This window comes from Mustela lutreola, chromosome X (assembly GCF_030435805.1).
Source record: "Mustela lutreola isolate mMusLut2 chromosome X, mMusLut2.pri, whole genome shotgun sequence".
NCBI lineage: Eukaryota > Metazoa > Chordata > Mammalia > Carnivora > Mustelidae > Mustela > Mustela lutreola.
This window is the reverse complement of record NC_081308.1, coordinates 58,985,071-59,002,331: the sequence shown is the minus strand read 5'-3', so window position 1 is coordinate 59,002,331 and position 17,261 is coordinate 58,985,071. Positions and strand designations below refer to the sequence as shown.

Here is a 17,261-nt window from a genome sequence, read left to right as displayed (position 1 = left end):
CTCCAGGTTAAATTCCACCCAATGAAGATATCTCCTTTGATGGCACCACTAATAAGAAATACACAGAGTCTCAAGGATGTGGAGAAATTGTCAAGTCTTGAATTTTTTAAAAGTCAAGGGACTTTATTTCGGAGAAAGCAATCCCTCTTACTGTTGGATAGTTTTAATGGTTGGAGTTCTTTTTTATAGTAGGCTAAAATCTTCTCTTGTAAATTTCAGACAATGGGACCAGTTCTGCCCTCTGAAGTGAAACAGCCTTACGTCTGTCCGAATCATCCTCAAGTAGTCAAGATCATTTCTCGCCTTAATTTAATATATATATATATATATATATATATATATATATATATATATATATATATTTCATTTCAAGGCACCTGGGTGGGTCAGTCAATTAAGCAACCGATTTCAGTTCAGGTCATGATCTCAGGGTCCTGGGATTGAGTCTTGTGTCTGGCTCTGCACTCAGCCAGCGGTCTGCTTTTCCCCCTCCTTCTGCCCCTCCTTCTGCTTGTGCTTTCTTTCTCTGTATCACTCAAATAAATAAATAAAATCTTTTAAAAAATATTCTTCATTTCAAAATGAAAGCCTGCTAAATTAGCAAGCGCAGTTGGGAGATTTCTAGAAGCTATGCTGAGACCCAAGTCCTTATTTGCTTATGGTTTCCTCAGATTCATCCCATTATTTCTTACTGGAAGAATAAATATGATGGGTTCCCTAGAATATTCCTCCCCAAATTCTCCTAGTCTTTTACTAAGTACCTCTTCTGTAAAAGACCACAAATCATTGAGAGCCCAGTGAGTCATTATAACTTAAGACCTAGTGTCTGAATAGGGAACTAATCTTCTACCTTATTTTGCCTACATCTGAGTAATGGAGGAGACGGGAAAATTTGGAGAAATAACTCTAAAAGGATGATAATGGAATGGCTACAAGGCAGGTTGCTCCTGCTCTTCCTGTATTTCTCTGAATGCTTTTTATACTCCTGATCAAATGCCTCTTTCATATTATAGAAAAGTAAGGAAGGGGAAATGAGGTAAACAATGAGTAAAATAAAGGAGAGTTGGATAAATGCCTTTCAACTCTTCTGGTTTCTTTTGGGTCTTATTTTCTTAATGAAGCCTGGGATCATAGCAGAAGCTATCTCAAACTGTGCTTGAACCCTTTGCTGAGGATATGACGTAACCCTACAGAAATTCAAGAGCACACTCTCTGGGGGACCACAAGAATTTGGCTAACAGTTGTTATACAAGTCCAAGCAGACAATGATTGCAACGCCCAAGTGAAGTGAGAGATTTGAGAGGTAGTAATTAATAGGTGTTGGGCTGGGCCCAAGGGAGGGGGAGGAAGCTCACTGTCTCTTACCTGCCCGGTTCCCTCAAATTCTTCCCAGTACTCCCATCATGCCCCATTGGGCCATAGTTCCATAGAATCTCATGGGCCTCAATGAAGTACTGCCGAACTTTGCCTGTGAGTTGGTTCATAGGAGAGGTCGTGGAGCAAGATTTGACCTTGTAGAGTGCTTGCATGCCATCTGGAGGAAAAACATCAAGGCTGGCTCCATTCCACCCAACAGGTTTTGTAGGCAGATGACCCATCTTTTCCATTCTAATGTTTTTCCCTCCCACATTTCACTAGGCCACTTTCTCTCACTCCTCAAGAACCTAGCTAAGAGAAAGGGAGGCTATGTGAGAATTCAAGTACCTTTACCTGCTAACCACAACTGACTCATTTACCAGATCGTCATTCCTGCTTCTGCAAAAGGCTTACATTGTAGCAACAATTGTAGCGTTTGAACTCAGAACACTTGGGTTCCAGTCTAATTGTTATCAATTTCTGTAGGACTTTTGGCCAGTCACTCCCTAGAGTTGAACTTTAACCCCTGTTTTGTAAATGAGAGAATAGGGATGTCTATCACACTGGACTGGTAGAAGCACCACATTTTAAAAAGGGGGAGTAAGGAAAAAAAAGGGAGTAAGTTAAGGAGTAAGTAAAGTGGGAAGCTCCCCAAATAATGGAACAACTTCTATACGTGGCGATGAAACTTCAGACTTGGGAATGTCAGGAAGATTTGCATTCTAAATAGTACCTCCAAATGTGGAAAAATGTACATCAAGGCATGGGGATAATAGATGATACTGCCTTGTATTTTCTTGGCAACTTACATAGGTCATTCAAGAATACTATTTGAGGTGAGACGTTTGAGTCTCACATCATCCAAAGAAAATTTGAAAATTGCAAATTAGAAATTTGAGGTTAAAAAGGAGGAAAATATAATATCATTCTTTTGTTAAATATGTGCTACATGCCAAGCCTTGAGCCAGGTGCTTTATATATCCTTCAATCCTCATAACCATCATGTGAAATAGACTTTTAATGTCCCCTCTTGCAGATGAAGAAAGCAAAAGATCAGAGAGGTTAAATGACTTGCCCAAATTTAAACGACTAGTCAGTGGTGAAACTGAGGCTTAATCTCCTATTTTTTAAAGCCAAATTTAAAAGCACATTTTCTTCTTTCAGAGAAGCTATATGAGTTACCAAAGTTAATTAAACCACTGGTAGAATGAAGATTTGAATTCAGGCTTATCTGGCAAACCCTAAGACCCATATTTGTTTCACTATTGTGCTGCACCCCTAACCCCCATTTATATTCATTCATACCCTCTTACCCAGGTATCTTTAGGACCAAGGGAGAGCCCTGGATCATGGAGCATGGGTAAGTGGCCTCTGTTGTTCAAACCTACCACCACGGACTCATTATCCTACTAGTCTACAACTCCTTACCTCAAATCCCTACTCAAATCTATTTTCATATATGCATAGTACTTTCCTGACACCTACCTAATTTATTGTATATCAAATAATTCTAGAAATTAAGAGCTAACAAGGGTCTTAGTGATTATTTAGACCAAACCCCTCATTTTACAGGTGTGGCAAATGAGGCTTATACATGGGAAGGGACTTATACAAAGTCATACAGTAAGGTTTTCAGAGAGCTGAGATAATAACTCAAATCTTCTAATCTCTTGCCTAGTGTTCTTTTCATTGTCTCATACATTCTGCCTCTCCTCTGAGGTTCCTAGATGCACTATGCCATTACTTCAACAATTTTCACTGTCAAAACACAAACCTTCTGCCCCTATTACTATTGGGTCCCAACTAGAGTGTCACTATTTGCCCACAAGACTCTATGATCTCCCAAAGAAGGCTTCATCTTCTTCAGTCTCTCCTTCCCTCCATTTAACTAGCAGCAAATACCTCCAGGTCTTAATTCCTAAGCATTCTGAGCAAAGAAGAACAATTTAAAAATCTGATTATCCATCTCTATACCATCTTATGTTAGAGATGAGGGAGATAAAACCCAGAGAAATGTTCCTGAGGTCGCCCTGCAAGTTAATGGCTGATCCTGGGGAAATCTGGCTAGGTCCCCAAATTGCAATCTAATATTTCATCCTTTATGTCTAGCTGGCTCATCTGAAAGACCTATCTTATGGCTTCAGCTCCTGATGATTATTAATGCCATCTCCGTTCTATACTTCAAGTGTCAAATATGTTGGATCTCACCTTGCAAGTGACTGTTCACTTGACAGCTAATCAACCATGTGCCAGGTTCCTGAGGCACCATCTCAGCAGTCACAAAGGTGGCTGGAAAGATGTGAGCCACATCAGTGCGGTGGCCCCGGATGGTCAGTATCTGCCCATGAAAGAAAGCTGTGTGGACATCTACTTCATTGCCCATGCCAAATAAGTGCCATGCCACACGCTTCTGTGTACACATGCTTAGATCTGGTAAGTTCCCAAAGACAAAGCCATTGATTGCTACAAAGGAAAATGCAAAGAAAATACCAGAGTTAGGAGATGGGAGATTTGCCATCTGCCATCCATTCAGATGAATTTTATTAAAAAACCTACTGTACTGACTATATACCTTATTTAATTTAAAATCTCCTAAACAGCCTGGTAAAATAGGCAGATATCATTGATCTCAAGCAAAGAGTGAGACAACCAAGGCGCAGAGAAGTGAATTTACTTCTCTCCCAAGGCCACAGAGCTAAGTAGTAGAACCAAGATTCCAATTCAGCAATATGAGGAAGCTTTCTAATGAATGGGGTTTGTTTTGCAAGTTATTCTTCCCTTCCAGGCCAATTTCCTTCTGAAATTTCCATAGGATAATTTTCAAGTTAGGTAATTACCATGGTTATCAAAGGTAATTTGCGTAAAATCCCAGAGAAGTTGGAACTGTTGAAACCATCCTTTACATCTTCCCTCTGACTTTTCACCTTCCTATGGGATTGCCTGGCTTTGAGACCATCTCTGGCACCAAAGGGACATAAATTTCTTTCTTAATTAAACAAAAAATAAAATCAATTTGTTTGTACTACTAAAATCAGTTATCTACCCATGCCTCAAGGCTTTTGTGTCTTTAGTTTGTTTTAAATTTAATTGCAGTAAACAACTTCCTTACAGCCAACAATTTTCCCCCCAAAAGATGGTATTTATCCCAAACTTTATAGGACAAAGAAGTACTGACTAACTATATCAGGGGGCAACCTTCACCCTGAGGGACTGGGAATAAAGTACATGACTTTGAAATCAATAACCTAGGCAAGATACCTAATGGCAAGAGCACCTCTCTGCAGTGAGACAGACCAGTGTTGGAATTTTAGCTGTGCATTTTTTTTTCTGCTCTGTAATCCTGGAGCCTCAATTTCCTCATAGGAAAAACAAGGAAAATTTACCTAGTACTTAACTAGTACCTAGTTCCTGTGAGGGCTAAAAACAGGAAAGAGGTACCTACTACTTTTAGTTCTTATGAGATATATGGAAGTACCCACCAAATGCTAGGCCCAATGTAAACCTTCCATCAGTCTTTACTGTCATGGCGTGGCCACCCTCTCCCAGCTCACCGTGCATCCTATTGCTTTCCTGAAAGGCTGCATCTTCTTTGTCTACTGAGGTAGGATCTGAGCAGTAAGTGACAATGTTCTCATCAATATGCCAGCTAAGGTTCTCATCTACCACACTGAAGAACAGGAAGAAATCATTATCCACATCCTTCCGCTGTCGAGGGGAATTCTCATCTAGAGTACCTAGAGTAAGTAAGAAATGTGCTTTTGAGAACCTTCTCTCCTTAGTACCAGCAACCTTCAAGGGGTACTCATGAAAGTAAATAGAAAGATGGGGCCTTAGGAGTCTTTTGTCAACAGAAAAGCAGATAAGGTCTTCTGCCCCTAATTTCTATTTCCCCAGTTAAACACAATTCAGTTGAGCCTAGGACTTGAAGATTGGATGTATAGGACCTAGAATAATTTCCACCCACCATACCTGCCTGTATCTTCAACCCAGGGCCTTAATCTAACCATTCTCCTACAACACCCAGGTCTTCCAGGTCTGCCAATACTTAAACATACCATATGTCCAACGAAGTTCCCCAGTACTCTCCTGATCCCGATGGCTACACTTTTGATCCAAACCATACTTAAACTCCTATCACACACTTTGTTTCTGTGATTTGACTCCCATAATTACTACCTCGAGGTTTTAAAATGAAATTGAGAAACTATCAAAATTTTTAAAAGGTAATGAAGTAGGGAAAATAGTGGAAAACATTTAGCAGGGTTTATTCCTGCTAATAAACAAGGGCACTGAATTAACATCCCTTCAGGTTGCTGTTTAGTATGTAAGTGATTCAGCTACATCACTTTTTCCTGTAGATATCCCACACTGCATCTCAATAGATCCCTGTGAGGCCTGTACCTCTTTTACATGTGATAAGGGGTCCAATGAGGCCAGTTGCAATGTCTCGTGGAGCATCTACATGAGAATGGTAGATCCAGGTGAGGCATGCTGGGTCAGCATCAGTGGGTGCATGTCCTTCTGGGATGGTCCAGTTGTAAATGTGACTGCCTCCCGGAGGAACAGAGTCATCAGCTTTTAACCGACCAGAGGAGCCATCTGGGTATAAAGAGCCTAGAAAATGAAATTGTGCATGCCCAGTCTCAGGGTGAGTGAGAGGGAGCCTGGCATATATAGAAGCCAAGAGAGGGCTGACATATGGGACAGTGGCCCTCACAACCTGAGGATACACATTCAGGTAATATGCAGCTGAAGAATCCCAGACCTCACATCAACAATGGGCAGAAAGGTGACAACCATTGGAGAAGGAGCCATGGCCATGGAAAGTGCTTCACAGCCTGATCCAGTAGTATCCTAGTATAAAACCAGTGGCACAGAAGTGAGAAAGAAAACAGAATTCCCCCCCCCCCCATCAAGCACTCACTTTGGAAAACAGAAAGCAATTACAGAATTTCAATATATTTTTTTTATTTTTTATAAACATAGATTTTTATCCCCAGGGGTACAGGTCTGTGAATCGCCAGGTTTACACACTTCACAGCACTCACCAAAGCACATATCCTCCCCAAAGTCCATAACCCCACCCCTATTCTCCCAACACCCCTCCCCCCAGCAACCCTCAGTTTGTTTTGGGGATTGAGTCCATTATGGTTTGTCTCCCCCCCAATCCCATCTTGTTTCATTGATTCTTCTCCTACCCACTTAAGCCCCCATGTTGCATCACCACTTCCTCATATCAGGGAGATCATGTGATAGTTGTCTGTCTCTGCTTGACTTATTTCGCTAAGCATGATACGCTCTAGTTCCATCCATGTTGTCGCAAATGGCAAGATTTCATTTCTTTTGATGGCTGCATAGTATTCCATTGTGTATATATACCACATCTTCTTGATCCATTCATCTGTTGATGGACATCTAGGTTCTTTCCATAGTTTGGCTACTGTGGACGTTGCTGCTATAAACATTCGGGTGCACGTGCCCCTTTGGATCACTACATTTGTATCTTTAGGGTAAATACCCAGTAGTGCAATTGCTGGGTCATAGGGCAGTTCTATTTTCAACATTTGGAGGAACCTCCCTCCATGCTGTTTTCCAGAGTGGTGACACCAGCTTGCATTCCCACTAACAGTGTAGGAGGGTTCTCCTTTCTCCGCATCCTTGCCAGCATCTGTCATTTCCTGACTTGTTGATTTTAGCCATTCTGACTGGTGTGAGGTGATATCTCATTGTGGTTGTGATTTCTATTTCCCTGATGCCAAGTGATACGGAGCACTTTTTCATGTGTCTGTTGGCCATCTGGATGTCTTCTTTGAAGAAATGTCTGCTCATGTCCTCTGCCCATTTCGTGATTGGATTATTTGTTCTTTGGGTGTTGAGTTTGCTAAGTTCTTTATAGATTTTGGACACTAGTCCTTTATCTGATATGTCGTATACAAATATCTTCTCCCATTCTGTCAGTTGTCTTTTGATTTTGTTAACTGTTTCCTTTGCTGTGCAAAAGCTTTGATCTTGATGAAATCCCAATAGTTCATTTTTGCCCTTGCTTCCCTTGCCTTTGGCGATGTTCCTAGGAAGATGTTGCTGCGGCTGAGGTCGCAGAGGTTGCTGCCTGTGTTCTCCTCAAGGGTTTTGATGGATTCCTTTCGCACATTGAGGTGCTTCATCCATTTTGAGTCTATTTCTGTGTGTGGTGTAAGGAAATGGTCCAATTTCATTTTTCTGCATGTGGCTGTCCAATTTTCCCAGACCATTTATTGAAGAGGCTGTCTTTTTTCCATTGGACATTCTTTCCAGCTTTGTCGAAGATTAGTTGACCATAGAGTTGAGGGCCTATTTCTGGGCTCTCTATTCTGTTCCATTGTTCTATTTGTCTGTTTTTGTGCCAGTACCATGCTGTCTTGATGATGATAGCTTTGTAATAGATCCTGTAGGCTGGAATGGTGATACCACCAACTTTGGCTTTCTTTTTTAATATTCCTTTGGGTATTCGAGGTCTTTTCTGGTTCCATATAAATTTTAGAATTATTTGTTTCATTTCTTTGAAAAAGATGGATGGTACTTTGATAGGAATGGAATTAAATGTGTAGATTGCTTTAGGTAGCATAGACATTTTCACAATATTTATTCTTCCAATCCAGGAGCATGGAACATTTTTCCATTTCTTTGTGTCTTCCTCAATTTCTTTCATGAGTACTTTATAGATTTCTGAGTATAGATTCTGTGCCTCTTTGGTTAGGTTTATTCCTAGGTATCTTCTGGTTTGGGGTGCAATTGTAAATGGGATTGACTCCTTAATTTCTCTTTCTTCTGTCTTGTTGTTGGTGTAGAGAAATGCAACTGATTTCTGTGCATTGATTTTATATCCTGACACTTTACTGAATTGCTGGACAAGTTCTAGCAGTTTTGGAGTGGAGTCTTTTGGGTTTTCCTCATATAGTATCATATCATCTGCGAAGAGTGATAACTTGACTTCTTCTTTACCGATTTGGATGCTTTTAATTTCCTTTTGTTGTCTGATTGCTGAGGCTAGGACTTCTAGTACTATGTTGAATAGCAGTGGTGATAATGGACATCCCTGCCGTGTTCCTGACCTTAGTGGAAAAGCTTTCAGGTTTTCTCCATTGAGGATGATATTTGCGGTGGGTTTTTCATAGATGGCTTTGATGATATTGAGGTATGTGCCCTCTATCCCTACACTTTGAAGAGTTTTGACCAGGAAGGGATGCTGCACTTTGTCAAATGCTTTTTCAGCATCTATTGAGAGTATCATATGGCTCTTGTTCTTTCTTTTATTGATGTGCTGTATCACATTGACTGATTTGCGGATGTTGAACCAACCTTGCAGCCCTGGAATAAATCCCACTTGGTCGTGGTGAATAATCCTTTTAATGTACTGTTGAATCCTATTGACTAGTATTTTGGTGAGAATTTTCGCATCTCTGTTCATCAAGGATACTGGTTTATAGCTCTCTTTTTTGATGGGATCCTTGTCTGGTTTGGGGATCAAGGTGATGCTGGCCTCATAAAATGAGTTTGGAAGTTATCCTTCCATTTCTATTTTTTGGAACAGTTTCAGGAGAATAGGAATTAGTTTTTCTTTATATGTTTGGTAGAATTCCCCCGGGAAGCCATCTGGCCCTGGGCTTTTGTTTGTTTGGAGATTTTTAAGGACTGTTTCAATCTCGTTCCTGGTTATGGGTCTGTTCAGGCTTTCTATTTCTTCCTGGTTGAGTTGTGGTAGTTTATATGTTTCTAGCAATGCATCCACTTCTTCCAGATTTTCAAATTTATTGGCGTAGAATTTCTCATAGTATGTTCTTATAATAGTTTGTATTTCTTTGGTGTTAGTTGTGATCTCTCCTCTTGCATTCATGATTTTATTTATTTGGGTCCTTTCTCTTTTCTTTTTGATAATTCTGGCCAAGGGTTTATCAATTTTATTAATTCTTTCAAAGAACCAGCTCCTAGTTTCGTTGATTTGCTGTATTGTTTTTTTTGGTTTCTATTTCATTGATTTCTGCTCTGATCTTTACGATTTCTCTTCTCCTGCTGGGCTTAGGGTTTCTTTCCTGTTCTTTCTCCAGCTCCTTTAGGTGTAGGGTTAGGTTGTGTACCTGAGACCTTTCTTGTTTCTTGAGAAAGGCTTGTACCGCTTTATATCTTCCTCTCAGGACTGCCTTTGTTGTGTCCCACAGATTTTGAATCATTTGTTTCCATGATTTTTTTCAATTTTTCTTTAATTTCCTGGTTGACCCATTCATTCTTTAGAAGGATGCTGTTTAGTCTCCATGTATTTGTGTTCTTCCCAAACTTCCTCTTGTGGTTGAGTTCTAGCTTCAGAGCATTGTGGTCTGAAAATGTGCAGGGAATGATTCCAATCTTTTGATACCAGTTGAGTCCTGTCTTAGGATCGAGGATGTGATTGACTGTGATTTGAACATTCTGATGAATGTTCCATGTGCACTAGAGAAGAATGTGTATTCTGTTGATATGGGATGGAATGTTCTGAATATATTTGTGATGTCCATCTGGTCCAGTGTGTCCTTTAAGGCCTTAATTTCCTTGCTGATCTTTTGCTTGGATGATCTGTCCATTTCAGTGAGGGGAGTGTTAAATTTCCCTACTATCATTGTATTATTGTTGATGTGTTTCTTTGATTTTGTTATTAATTGGTTTATATATTTGGCTGCTCCCACGTTGTGGGCATAGATATTTAAAATTGTTAGATCTTCTTGTTGGACAGACCCTTTGAGTATGATATAGTGGCCTTCCTCATCTCTTATTATAGTCTTTGGCTTAAAATCTAATTGATCTGATATAAGGATTGCCAATCCTGCTTTCTTCTGATGTCCATTAGAATGATAAATTCTTTTCCATCCACTCAATTTCAATCTGGAGGTGTCTTCAGGCTTAAAATGTGTTTCTTGGAGGCAACATATAGATGGGTTTTGGTTTTGTATCCATTCTGATACTCTGTGTCTTTAGATTGGGGCATTTAGCCCATTACCATTCAGGGTAACTATAGAGAGATATGAATTTATTGCCATTATTTTGCCTGTAAGGGTCCTGTTACTGTATATTGTCTCTGTTCCTTTCTGATCTACCACTTGTAGGCTCTCTCTCTGCTTAGAGGACCCCTTCCAATATTTCCTGTAGAGCTGGCTTGGTGTTTGCAAATTCTTTCCGTTTCTGTTTGTCCTGGAAGCTTTTAATCTCTCCTATTTTCAATGATAGCCTAGCCGGATATAGTATTCTTGTCCGCATGATTTTCTCGTTTAGTGCTCTGAAAACATCATGCCAGCTCTTTCTTGCCTGCCAGGTCTCCGTGGATAAGTCAGCTACCAATCTAATATTTTTACCATTTTATGATACAGACTTCTTTTCCTGGGCAGCTCTCAGGATTCTCTCTTTGTCACTAAGGCTTGTAAATTTTACTGTTAGGTGATGGGGTGTGGGCCTATTCTTATTGCTTTTGAGGGGCATTCTCTGAACCTCCTGAATTTTCATGCTCATTCCCTTTGCCATATTGGGGAAATTCTCCCCAATAATTCTCTCCAGTATACCTTCTTCTCCCCTTTCTCTTTCTTCTTCTTCTGGAATCCCAATTATTCGAATGTTGTTTCATCTTATGGTGTCACTTATCTCTCAAATTCTCCCCTCGTGGTCCAGTAGCTGTTTGTTCCTCTTTTGCTCAGCTCCCTATTCTCTGTCATTTGGTCTTCTATATCACTAATTCTTTCTTCTGCCTCATTTATCCTAGCAGTGAGAACCTCCGTTTTTGATTGCACCTCATTAATAGCTTTTTTGATTTCAACTTGGTTAGATTTTATTTCTTTTATTTCTCCAGACAGAGATTTTATATCTCCAGATAGGGTTTCTCTAATATCTTCCATGCCTTTTTCGAGCCCATGTAGAACCTTGAGAATTGTCATTCTGAACTCTAGATCTGACATATTACCAATGTCTGTATTGATTAGGTCCCTAGCCTTCAGTACTGCATCTTGTACTTTTTTTTTTTTTTTTTTTTTTTTGGTGGTGAATTTTTCCGCCTTGTCATTTTGTCCAGGTAAGAGTATATGAAGGAGCAAGTAAAATACTAAAAGGGTGGCAACAACCATAGGAAAATATGCTTTAACCAAATCAGAAGAGATCCCAAATCGTGACTGGGGAGAAAGGGGATAAAAAGGGGTTCAAAAAGAAAGAGAGAAAAAGAAAGAAAATAAAAGAATTAAAAAAAGAAAACAAATAAAGAAAAGTATAAAAAAGAAAAAAAATATATTTATATATATATTACATAAACTAGTTAAAAAACGTTAAAAAAGAAAAGGGTAAAGGTTAAAAAAATTAGCAGAAGAAGAGAATAAAAATGAAAAGACAAAAATAAATTAACTTCAAGACTAAAAAATCTCAGGGAGATAGCCATGAGTTCCGTGCTTTGCTTTCTCCTCCTCTGGAATTCTGCTGCTCTCCTTGTTATTAAAACTGCACTCCTTGGTAGGTGAACTTGGTCTTGGCTGGATTTCATGTTAATCTTCTGGGGGAGGGGCCTGTTGTAGTGATTCTCAAGTGTCTTTGCCACAGGCGGAATTTCACCACCCTTACCAGGGGCCGGGCTGAGTATCGGCTCGGGTATTTGCTTTCAGGAGCTTTTGTTCCTTGAGCGCTTTCCGTAGAGTTCCAGAGGATGGGAATACAAATGGCGGCCTCCTGGTCTCTGGCTCAGAGGAGCCGAGAGCCCGGGGCCCCACTCCTCAGTGCATCCTCAGCGAACAGCGCCCAGTAACTCCGGTCTGCCTGAACTCCGGCTGTGCTCCGAGCTCACTGAGCCTGTGGCCTGTTCAAGGTAACACCGAGCTGTGAGCTTACTGTCAGCTCTGTCTCTGTAGCCGGCTTTTCCATTCCAATACCTGCAAGCTCTGCGACACTCAGACACCCCCAATCCTTCTGCCCTATGGGACCTGAGGCCACGCTGACCCCATGTGAGCTTTGCCCTGGTTTAGCCTCTGGAGCGATGTCCCTCAGTGGAACAGACTTTTCAAAGTCCTGATTTTGTGCTCCGTTGCTCCGCCGCTAGCCAGGACCCAGCCCCTCCCCCCGGGGTCTATCTTCCCAACGCTTTGGATTCACTTCTCCGCCAGTACTACCTTTCAGAAAGTGGTTGTTTTTCTGTTTCTAGAATTGCTGTTCTTCTTCTCTTCGATCTGCTGATGGATTTGCAGGTGTTTGCAACCTTATATAAGCTATCTAGCTCATCTCCTGCTAGCTGAAGTAGTCTCAGCCTGCTACTTCTCTGCCATCTTGACTCCTCCTCCGGCTATCAGGCCCTGTGCACTGAGGGCTTCCTGTGCGACGTGATGCTGGATGCTGAGGGCACCGAGTTCCGGGCGCATACGTCGCTGCTCTGCTCGCATGTTCCAGCGACTACTTCAGGGCTCTGTTCAAGAGCCACACCCAGGAATCCAGGGCCAGCATGATCCACATACACGTTATGTTGGCGGCCGGCCTGCAGCGCTTGCTGGATTTCATTTATACGGCCTGGCTGCCACTGTCCATGGACACGGTGGAAGTCACGCTGGAGGCCCCCAGCTACCTGCAGGTGACTGAGGCGCTGGGGCTGTGTGGCTGCTACCTGGAGCGCCAGCTGGCTCCGGAGAACTGCTGCTTTGCAGCCAGCATGGCGGCGCGCTTTGGCCTGGCCCACCCAGAATTTCAATCTTTTAAAAAGATTATATATATAGGGGGAGGAGTCAAGATGGCGGAGAAGTAGCAAGCTGAGACTGCTTCAGCTAGCCGGAGATCAGCTAGATAGCTTATCTAAAGATTGCAAATACCTGAAAATCCATCAGCAGATCGAAGAGAAGAAGAACAGCAATTCTGGAAACAGAAAAACAACCACTTTCTGAAAGGTAGGACCGGCGGAGAAGTGAATCCAAAGCGACGGGAAGATAGACACCGGGGGGAGGGGCCGGCTCCCGGCAAGCGGCGGAGCAACCACGCACAAAATCAGGACATTTAAAAGTCTGTTCTGCTGAGGGACATCGCTCCAGAGGCTAAACCGGGGCGAAGCCCACGCGGGGTCAGCGTGGCCTCAGGTCCCGCAGGGTCACAGAAGGATCGGGAGTGTCTGAGTGTCGCAGAGCTTGCGGCTATTGGAACAGGAAAGCCGGCTACAGAGAAAGAGCCGACAGTAAGCTCACAGCTCGGTGTTACCTTGAACTGGTCGCAGGCTCGGTGAGCTCGGAGCACGGCCTGAGGTCAGGCAGACGGGAGTAACTGGGCGCTGTTCTCTGAGGGCACACTGAGGAGTGGGGCCCTGGGCTCTCGGCTCCTCCGGGCTGGAGACCAGGAGGCCGCCATTTGTATTCCCGTCCTCCGGAACTCTACGGAAAGCGCTCAGGGAACAAAAGCTCCTGAAAGCAAACCCGAGCAGATTACTCACCCCGGCCCCGGGTAAGGGCGGTGTAATTCCGCCTGGGGCAAAGACACTTGAGAATCACTACAACAGGCCCCTCCCCCAGAAGATCAATAAGAAATCCAGCCGAGACCAAGTTCACCTACCAAGGAGTGCGGTTTCAATACCAAGGAGAGCAGCAGAATTCCAGAGGAGGAGAAAGCCAAGCACGGAACTCATGGCTTTTTTAGTGTGATTTTTTTTTAGTCTTGCAGTTAACTTAATTTTTTCTTTTTCATTTTTTTTTTTTTTTTATTCTCGCCTTCGGGTAAAAATTTTTTTTTTTAACTGTTACCTTTTTCTTTTTTAACGATTTTTTACTAGTTTATCTAATATATATATTTTTTTTCTTTTTTACATTTTTCTTAGGTGTTTTCTTTTTTAAAAAATTCTTTTCTTTTCTTTTTTTTTTCTTTTTTCTTTTTTTTTTCCTTCTTCCTTTTTGAATCTCTTTTTATCCCCTTTCTCCCCACTCACAATTTTGGATCTCTTCTAATTTGGTTAAAGCATATTTTCCTGGGGTTGTTGCCACCCTTTTAGTATTTTACTTGCCCCTTCATTTACTCTTATCTGGACAAAATGACAAGATGGAAAAATTCAACACAAAAAAAAGAACAAGAGGTAGTACCGAAAGCTAGGGACCTAATCAATACAGACATCGGTAATATGTCAGATCTAGAGTTCAGAATGACAATTCTCAAGGTTCTACATGGGCTCGAAAAAGGCATGGAAGATATTAGAGAAACCCTCTCGAGAGATATAAAAGCCCTTTCTGGAGAAATAAAAGAACTAAAATCTAACCAAGGTGAAATCAAAAAATCTATTAATGAGGTGCAATCAAAATTGGAGGCTCTAACTGCTAGGATAAATGAGGCAGAAGAAAGATTTAGTGATATAGAAGACCAAATGACAGAGAATAAAGAAGCTGAGCAAAAGAGGGACAAACAGCTACTGGACCACGAGGGGAGAATTCGAGAGATAAGTGACACCATAAGACGAAACAACATTAGAATAATTGGGATTCCAGAAGAAGAAGAAAGAGAGAGGGGAGCAGAAGGTATACTGGAAAGAATTAATGGGGAGAATTTCCCCAATATGGCAAAGGGAATGAGCATCAAAATTCAGGAGGTTCAGAGATCGCCCCTCAAAATCAATAAGAATAGGCCGACACCCCGTCACCTAATAGTAAAATTTACAAGTCTCAGTGACAAAGAGAAAATCCTGAAAGCAGCCAGGGAAAAGAAGTCTGTAACATACAATGGTAAAAATATTAGATTGGCAGCTGACTTATCCACAGAGACATAGCAGGCCAGAAAGAGCTGGCATGATATTTTCAGAGCACTAAACGAGAAAAACATGCAGCCAAGAATACTATATCCAGCTAGGCTATCATTGAAAATAGAAGGAGAGATTAAAAGCTTCCAGGACAAACAAAAACTGAAAGAATTTGCAAATACCAAACCAGCTCTACAGGAAATATTGAAAGGGGTCCTCTAAGCAAAGAGAGAGCCTCCAAGTGGTAGATCAGAAAGGAACAGAGACCATATACAGTAACATCACCTTACAGGCAATACAATGGCACTAAATTCATATCTCTCAATAGTTACCCTGAATGTGAATGGGCTAAATGCCCCTGTCAAAAGACACAGGCTATCAGAATGGATAAAAAAACACAACCCATCTATATGTTGCCTCCAAGAAACTCATTTTAAGCCCGAAGACACCTCCAGATTTAAAGTGAGGGGGGGGAAAAGAATTTACCATGCTAATGGACATCAGAAGAAAGCAGGAGTGGCAATCCTTATATCAGATCAATTAGATTTTAAGCCAAAGACTATCATAAGAGATGAGGAAGGACACTATATCATACTCAAAGGGTCTGTCCAACAAGAAGATTTAACAATTTTAAATATCTATGCCCCCAACGTGGGAGCAGCCAACTATATAAACAAATTAATAACAAAATCAAAGAAACACATCAACAATAATACAATAATAGTAGGGGACTTTAACACTCCCCTCACTGAAATGGACAGGTCATCCAAGCAAAAGATCAGCAAGGAAATAAAAGCCTTAAATGACACACTGGACCAGATGGACATCACAGATATATTCAGAATATTTCATCCCCAAGCAACAGAATACACATTCTTCTCTAGTGCACATGGAACATTCTCCAGAATAGATCACATCCTCGGTCCTAAATCAGGACTCAACCGGTATCAAAAGATTGGGATCATTCCCTGCATATTTTCAGACCACAATGCTCTAAAGCTAGAACTCAACCAGAAAAGAAAATTTGGAAAGAACCCAAATACATGGAGACTAAACAGTATCCTTCTAAAGAATGAATGGGTCAACCGGGAAATTAAAGAAGAATTGAAAAAAATCATGGAAACAAATGATAATGAAAATACAACGGTTCAAAATCTGTGGGACACAACAAAGGCAGTCCTGAGAGGAAAATATATAGCGGTACAAGCCTTTCTCAAGAAACAAGATTGGTCTCAGGTACACAACCTAACCCTACACCTAAAGGAGCTGGAGAAAGAACAAGAAAGAAACCCTAAGCCCAGCAGGAGAAGAGAAATCATAAAGATCAGAGCAGAAATCAATGAAATAGAAACCAAAAAACAATAGAACAAATCAACGAAACTAGGAGCTGGTTCTTTGAAAGAATTAATAAAATTGATAAACCCCTGGCCCGACTTATCAAAATGAAAAAAGAAAGGACCCAAATAAATAAAATCATGAATGAAAGAGGAGAGATCACAACTAACACCAAAGAAATACAAACTATTATAAGAACATACTATGAGCAACTCTACGGCAATAAATTTGACAATCTGGAAGAAATGGATGCATTCCTAGAAACATATAAACTACCACAACTGAACCAGGAAGAAATAGAAAGCCTGAACAGACCCATAACCAGTAAGGAGATTGAAACAGTCATTAAAAATCTCCAAACAAACAAAAGCCCAGGGCCAGACGGCTTTCCGGGGGAATTCTACCAAACATTTAAAGAAGAACTAATTCCTATTCTCCTGAAACTGTTCCAAAAAATAGAAATGGAAGGAAAACTTCCAAACTCATTTTATGAGGCCAGCATCACCTTGATCCCAAAACCAGACAAGGATCCCACCAAAAAAGAGAGCTATAGACCCATATCCTTGATGAACACAGATGCGAAAGTACTCAACAAAATACTAGCCAATAGGATTCAACAGTACATTAAAAGGATTATTCACCACGACCAAGTTGGATTTATTCCAGGGCTGCAAGGTTGGTTCAACATCCGCAAATCAGTCAATGTGATACAGCACATCAATAAAAGAAAGAACAAGAACCATATGATACTCTCAATAGATGCTGAAAAAGCATTTGACAAAGTGCAGCATCCCTTCCTGGTCAAAACTCTTCAAAGTGTAGGGATAGAGGGCACATACCTCAA

At 41.1% G+C, this 17,261-nt stretch overlaps 1 protein-coding gene across 3 annotated transcripts in view; it reads right to left on the bottom strand.

Annotated features, from left to right (window-relative positions):
• Window positions 1-17,261, bottom strand: part of LOC131821769 (hephaestin) — a 145,025-nt gene that overhangs the window by 105,672 nt on the left and 22,092 nt on the right. For all 3 annotated transcript variants that reach the window (XM_059158072.1, XM_059158073.1, XM_059158074.1), the window contains exons 4-7: window positions 5,758-5,970; window positions 4,908-5,090; window positions 3,565-3,819; window positions 1,366-1,534 (exon numbers count right to left, since the gene is read on the bottom strand). In XM_059158072.1, the coding sequence (XP_059014055.1) occupies window positions 1,366-1,534; window positions 3,565-3,819; window positions 4,908-5,090; window positions 5,758-5,970 (820 nt within the window). The remainder of the gene's footprint in view (window positions 1-1,365; window positions 1,535-3,564; window positions 3,820-4,907; window positions 5,091-5,757; window positions 5,971-17,261) is intronic.